The following is a 7,125-nucleotide window of genomic DNA, read 5'->3' as shown; positions in this document are numbered from 1 at the left end:
CAACAGCAGTTTTTTTCTAATATAGTTGAAATCAAGGACTTCAGTAAGACAGCATTGCTGCATGTAATGGAGACTCAGTAGCCTTCCTTGGCTCTATTTTGTATTATAATATATAGAATCATCGCTCTCTAGCCTGCCTGAGCAGTGGCCTTGCTTTAAAATCCTCTGTCCTGGGTAGTGAAAACTAAATGCATTTCCTTCCATGGGACTGAGCCATGACAAAATAGGAGCCGCAGGAGACAAATTCTGTCCGGAGAGCAGGGATGTTTAAAGACTGGCTTTTAGGGTATTGTGATCTCATTTCTGCAGTGCAGTTTGGAAGTACTGTAATGTCACCTGTATCAATAACAGGTTACCTGCAGTGAAAAGCTCTGCAGTTCAGCAGCAGTGCAGGCTACATACATGGGAGTAATGAGAGGAAGTTTACTCCTAGAAGCCCCTCTGCTCATACCTCTCCTCCACCCTTCAACCTCCCCAAACCCAGAAGTTTTCTCCCTCTTCGGCCAGAGCCCTTCTGTGTCTGCTTCTGGTAGTGTGAGGATCATCGCAGGATTATATGAGGACTGATTTTTAAGTACCCAAACTTTTGAAGAGGTGTTAATTGTCTGAAATATGGGCTTTATAGCCAAAGCATGATGTAGAAAGCCCGGAATCAGATTGCTTTTAAACTGTTGTGAGTTGGAGGAAGTGTCAGCTTTAGCTAATTTGCCCAAAAGATCTCAGATTTGTGCTCTTATCTTAGCATCCTTTTCAACAGTCTCCATCTGCACTATGTACAAGGAAAAAATGTACCATTTTACTTCAGGTTTGCAATAACTTTATTAATATTCAGAACCTTCTATTAGTAGAACTTACTTAAAAAAATATAATAGATGTTTACATCAAATATACTTAGTTTTCTAAGCCAGGGAATCACCATGATTTTGTGAAAGAGACTCTTGCTTCCAGCCATGGTTTGTACTTGATTATTCAGAGAAAAGCAAAAGACAAAATAAAGCATTTGGTTCAGGTCTATCTCACATGAAGGTGAAACAGAAGTAACTTCACAGAAGTCAGGGTGCAGAATAAGTCTTCCCCAGTACACAACTGAATATAGAGTTACATTCATAGTCAGCCTGAATTGCTCAAGGTCATCCCTTAGTGAGAGTATCTATGCATCATAGTTGACTGAAGTTAGAACTAATAGTGCAATACTATGTATAGAAGTAGAAGGGCCAAGGATTTCCTTCTGAATATTGCACTGGTCAGGTAATGCCCTGATGCATGAGATTACTTTACTTGTAGCTTATATAGTTATGAGTAACCATTAAATTATCAAGAATCTTTTCAAAGCCAAGCACTCAATGCAGAACATGCTGATCTCCATCAGCATTGGTCTACACCCTGATACAACTCCATGGGAGGTCATCTTCTTTCATAGCATATGAACCAGTCTGCTACTCACCACAAAGTGCCATACTGGTCAGAACAGCAAGGGACTTTAAGCCACATATAAGATGTCTACATTCAGTTGTAAAGAATCATTGGTAAGCATTTCAGTAAATAAACAGCGTAACAGAGTCCAGCTATAAAATGAAGAAGCCACATTCAACATTCGGCTAGTGATGAATAGATTATGATGAGTTCATGTTTGTTCAGAGATTTTATTGCTAATTAATAAATAGGAGTTACAAGCAGATGCTCAGGCTTTCTTCCCTGTTATGGGCAGGACTGATGCTGATTTCATTTTGTTGGCCTTAGATGCTTTCCTAGGACAGGATTATTTGCCTTTGGTGCTACGTTTCTGGTCTATTTTCTTTATAGCAGCCTGTACCCATTTCTGTTGAGGGTGTACGCAGATCTTGATGCCTTTTGCAGTGATAAACCTGTGGGAAGGGAGAAAGAAAGCCAGGCAGCCATTAAACTCTAGTCTTCAAATTCAGGTTTAGTGCTTTTGGTTTTTATGCAGAACATGTGAGGACCAATGTGGTTAAAGTATCTTACAGGACTGAGTTTTTGGTTGTTACTTGGAATAATAGCAATTAGCAGCATCAGTTCCCTATTCATGGCATATGCTCCACCTCAACCTCTTGCTGAGATTTCTTCCCACTTTCTGGGTCAAAACGGTCTGGCTGTTCAGTCAGATTTCTACTGGCTTTGATGAGCAGCATAAATCCCTCAGATCTCTGAGGCTCACCCCTCCTCCACTGCCTGGTGACTGCTTCAGGGGGGAACTGCAGTGGGTGAGCTGAATGCAGTAGGCTGATGTGGTGAGCTGGGCAGTGAAGTGTCCACTCTTCTGCTGCCCTGCTCTTTTGTGATGGCAGTGTGTTTGTATGGATGAGTCTGAAGGAGATCAGTGTGCCAGATACTTACATGACAGCGTTTACTGGAACTTGTTGCTTTTCATAGTTGACAAGCTTTCTGATGTCCAGTTTCTGTGTGGATAGACTCACACATGCAAATTTGCGCATGGGCTGACTTCCAGCGCTCCCTAGTAGAGGTGAAAAGATAAATGACAAGAGCTTCAATAACATGTTCACAACTAGCCACAGTTATTACTTCTAAATTGTAAGTCCAGGCAGGTTCCAATTTTGGTTAGAACATCAGTGCCTCTCAGGATGTACAACCAGAATACCGCTTATACAAGAGAGCTCAAGGTGTCTTTTGTGAGATGTCCTACCACCTCTAAACTATCATTGCTATTTTAATTAAGACATTAATCTTCCTCCAGTCTCTTAAACAGTAGTGTATCATTCTGCTGCCAATGAGTAGCTGCTTCCACTAGCAGAAAAGATACTTGCATGATGCCATGATCTGTATCATCTACATGTAAGTGTCCACATGGAGTTGCACTTAGAATTGGCACCTTTTCTGGGTGGATTTCAAATGTCATCTGAAAGTGGATCAGTATTATCACCCCTGCTTTCCAAGTGAAAGTCAGGATGTTACTGTGTTTCACACTGGACATTCAAAAATAGCAGAAAAAAAAAAAAAGGCACTGTTGAAAGAAAGGGTTTGTAACTGCCAGAAAGACAAGGGCTGGCATACTCTTGCTATAATGCGAATTTTTTAGCCAGTGAAGGGCTGCCTAATCTTCTCTTCCATCCAGCATTTGCCTACGTTCCAGGGAAGTGCTCTGATGATCAATATCAGGGGGAAGTCAGTATAAAATTCTCTGGGCAGCTATCACCTCCCATGGTGATAACTAAAAGTGGCAGCTCATTTAAGTGAGGTGGAGCATATGTATACATTTTGTATTACCACTTGCTAATTTCTGGCTTCCTCCACCTTTCAAAGATGAATTTGAGGAAGCATGAGGGGGACAAGCAGAAACCTCAGAATACAGCAGTGTATTCTTTCTAAAGTCTTCATTTTGAAAACTTTATAGAGAAACTGGCTTGAGAAAAGTCCAAGAGCCATACAGGTACAATTTGCAAAGTATGAAAGCTGCTTCACATAATCTTATTGGCTGTGAGCTTTTCTTTGTTTGAAATAATTGGAATAGTTCAGGAAAACACACATCAGCCTCCAGAGATGCTGTAGCGTAACTAGTGCATAGGTACTGGCACAGTCGCTATAATTCTTGGGTTTCTGTTTGCCTGAATAGTCATGAGCAGCTCAATATATCTGCATCGTCCAGATTGGTTTCCAAAATATGGCAGCCATTAAAGAGTTCAAATATAATCAAACAATCCTTAGTATCCCTGAAATTATTCTCTCTTCTGCTAGACCATCTCCAGGGGATATGTACTGGGAATATAAGCAAAGCTATTTTAAGCTTGGGAACAAACTCAAACTGCTCTGTGGGACAAAATCTGCACCTGTAACTACCCTTTTCCCCATTTTTCCCACTTTTTGTCATTCTTCTTTCTAATCCTTTACTCCTTACATGCTACCTCTGTGTGCTGTTTCACCCCTGGGTGACATTTATGGCAAATTCTGAAGAATGACATTACAAACTGGCAGTCTATGATACTAAGGCACATGTTGCTGAGATGAGCAGCAGTAGCACTAGTCAACACACTAGAATCTAGTGCGATCTACTTCTAGTAGCACTAAGTCAACATCCTCAATGTGTAGCTACATAATTTTGTGAATGCTTAGAAGGTCTCAGTTTGGTTTTGGTGTGGTTTTGTGAAGATGCCTTTTCTGTGTGTTCATCTTTGTATATTTTTGTGGGTTCACATATGGCTTGTGTATCAGTGTTTTCTGTGATTTTATATGTCCTTATTTGCATGAATCTGATTATGTATATGTAGATGCGTGCTGATATGTGTGTTCATGCGTTAGTATGATACACTTAGCCTCATCCAAAAGTCACAGTCCTGGATATTATTCCAGACAAACTCATTAAAACATGGGTGGTTGCAGTCATAAATCGTCTCAAACAAGATACTACATTATATGAAATTGAGATAATAAGACATTGTATAAATCAGTTGCTTTCCTTTGCAATTTTTGTTTTTAGCTTACCCATCCATACCAAAAATACTTATCAAAATATTTGTTTAGAAACAAGCAGATAGGTAATACGCAGTACAAGACTGGAAGAACTTTTAAAATTGAAAACATTAGCAGGATTAGGACTATAGGGTTAGAGAAGGACAAATAAAAAAGGATATAATAAAAATAAATACTAAAGCCGTGTATCTAGAAAAAGGAAAATACAGCGCGACTGAAACTGGCTCAGGAAACTATTTTCATAAAATATGTCGTTAACCTGTGGAAGTCATTGCCATAAGGCATCAGTGGGATTAAAATGTTACCTGTATGTATGACTTCAAGGTTTCACGGTTATAAGAGAGTGAATAAGGCACAGAAACCCTCCTTCCATTAAGACAGAAGCCAACCACTAATTGACAGGGCATAAGATGAAATCTCCCATAGATCTCCTGAGTCCATAACTGCATTTCTTGCGGTTTTTATCTGTATTTCTTACAAGTTAAATCTTACAAACAGCTCTGGCTGAGAATGAATCCTGAGCTCATCAGACCCATGGTTCAATGTGGCTGGGACAGCAATATGCTGTTTTCCCATTGGGTTGAAAACTTACCTCTCACTGTGTTCACAGTGAAGACGCCAAGCCAAAAGATGACCAGGATAGCTGCGACGTGGAGTTTCATTGCTAGCGGCTTCTTCATCAAGCCTGAGAAGAAAGTGATTAACATGAGCCCCCTTTCATGGAGTTTATATATTGTCATTCAGTGGTCAGTTCTCGTGTGCACTATTGGGGGGCGTCATGGTAGGGCTGACTGTAAGTGGAAAAAATTGAGCAGAGGTACTTTTTCTGGTGACAGAGAACCACGTCCTTTCCCTCACCCATCCTTTACTAGCCCCCCTGTGAAGGCTTTTCCTGCTAAAACCCCGCTGTGGTTGCACTTGCTTGTGTGTTGCAGGTTGGGTTTATTTCGGGCTGCAGAAAGTGAGAGCTCTTGTTCTGCAGTGGAAACCTTTAATAAATGTTCCTGTCCTTTCACGCCTAGATTCAGAGAGTGTCGGCTAAGCCCCACCACAGAGGTGCAGAAAGACAGTCAGAGTTACCTCTTTGACCAATGGGCCACTTAAAAGGGGAATTGTGAGCTAAAGGATAATGGAAACAGGAACAAGTTGGCTTTTTTTCATGGTAGCTGTAGCTTGTCGGTCACTTTAATGCGTAACTTTAGATGCATATTTAGAAGGGTATCACCCCCATCTCTTATGTGTGGTGAAGCTTGTCAAAGCTTTTCTGTTTTCTCCCTGTGCTTTAGGGCCAAAGCTGATATCACTAAGTGCTGGGAGAAGGGAGAATAAACATCCTTACCTGCAGCATACAGCCAGATCCACTAGCCCTGATGTTGGTCATCCATAACTAAAATACAGTGGTTTCAAAGAGGACTAAGGGGTTATAAAGTATAATTCTTTTTATGTTGTGGTCTCTCTAGTATAGAAGAGGGAGCCCAAGAAAGTCCCCAGGCAATCAGATAGGCACACTTCATATGAGAGAAGAAAAAAGCTCATTACACTCATGTGTAAACATAGTGTTGATAACAAGTCTTTCAGCTTGTTTTTCCAGCTATTCTGGTATCAAAGGAGACCTTACATGCAGTCTGTGCTACAGCAGAGTAGTATTACTCAGTTTTATGTGTCCTTTCCGTGTTGCACTAAGGTGGTGAGAGTTACTGGACAGCATTGTTACATGCCAGTTGTTTTGTACCTCTAAGTATTTTCCAAGCAAGTTGTGAATCCCTAAGTAATACCTGTATCAGTGCTTGAAGTGGCATCTTCATCTAGAGCATCTTGTGAGAAATCTCCCCTCATTCTTTAGGCTCTTGAGTTCTTCCATGCCCAATAGAAAAAGCCATGCTTTGCTAGGTCCACTGAGACCCAGTTGGGACCCAGTATAAATAGGTAAGCACCAGGCTGCCTGATGCATGAGACTGTAAGGCAGTGGTGCAGAACACTGTTCAGAGCAAAGCCTGGAATAACTGCACTTTCACGTGAGCCTGAAATTTCCCCTGCTTCTGCCTGCAGGCCTCATCTCAGCTGGTCACTTTCATTTTTCCAAATTCTTGATAGCATTGATATGAATTTGCATTGCACAGGGGGAAATGCAGCATGTGGGAGTTGAATTACTCCCCTAAGATTCCACAAGAAAATTAAGATGGAGCTAAGAATTGAGCTCTGTTATTTGAAGCCGAGACTGTAATGACTGCTCTGTATCCTGAGGAACAGTCTATGCTTCTTATGGGCAGAAAAACACACTGTTTTGTTTACTTATATAAACACATTCTTTGTTGCTTTTGGCTTGATTCTTTCATCTTATGTATGCCATGCAAACCAGGGAAAAGCAAGGGCACAACTAGACTGTAAGCAGGCGGAAGATGCTGCTCTATTTGAATGCCTGCTTCATCCACTTGCAACACTAATGTAAGTTGCAAAGAAATAGAAAATTAGACTGAAGGTGTGAAGCCAAAACTTCAAGCAAAGCACCTAAAGCACATGTCTAAGGTCACATGGGGGAGTAGCCATACCAACCGCAGCACCACTATGTAATGTAAAGTCCAAGCACTGTGGCAGCCTGGTGTTTTGCTGAACACTGCCTGAAATCACTCCTTGAATGAGAAATGGGAACTCATTGCTATTTGTCATCTTTGAGGTGCAAGA

At 41.0% G+C, this 7,125-nt stretch overlaps 1 protein-coding gene across 1 annotated transcript; it reads right to left on the bottom strand.

Moving 5' to 3' along the window:
- Positions 1-811: 811 nt before the first annotated feature.
- Positions 812-5,333, bottom strand: LOC112990550 (lymphotactin-like). Its single transcript, XM_026112378.2, has 3 exons — positions 5,036-5,333; positions 2,356-2,473; positions 812-1,865 (listed from the first exon to the last, which is right to left on the bottom strand). Exons 1-3 carry the CDS (start codon positions 5,181-5,183, stop codon positions 1,760-1,762), a joined length of 372 nt encoding a protein of 123 aa, XP_025968163.1. The 5' UTR covers positions 5,184-5,333; the 3' UTR covers positions 812-1,759.
- Between the last annotated feature and the right edge of the window lie 1,792 nt (positions 5,334-7,125).

Source organism: Dromaius novaehollandiae, chromosome 1, assembly GCF_036370855.1.
Source record: "Dromaius novaehollandiae isolate bDroNov1 chromosome 1, bDroNov1.hap1, whole genome shotgun sequence".
Taxonomy (NCBI): domain Eukaryota; kingdom Metazoa; phylum Chordata; class Aves; order Casuariiformes; family Dromaiidae; genus Dromaius; species Dromaius novaehollandiae.
Note: the sequence above shows the minus strand (reverse complement) of the source record. Positions and strands in the feature narration are given on the sequence as shown.

What these genes read in the sequence shown, in the direction of transcription:
- LOC112990550 (XM_026112378.2), bottom strand. Translation starts at nt 5,183, where the DNA reads ATGACAATATATAAACTCCATGAAAGGGGGCTCATGTTAATCACTTTC. An exon ending in CACTGTGAACACAGTGAGAG is followed by an intron (nt 2,474 to 5,035) that starts GTAAGTTTTCAA and finishes CACCTCTACTAG; the next exon opens with GGAGCGCTGGAAGTCAGCCC. An exon ending in GTTCCAGTAAACGCTGTCAT is followed by an intron (nt 1,866 to 2,355) that starts GTAAGTATCTGG and finishes CCCTTCCCACAG; the next exon opens with GTTTATCACTGCAAAAGGCA.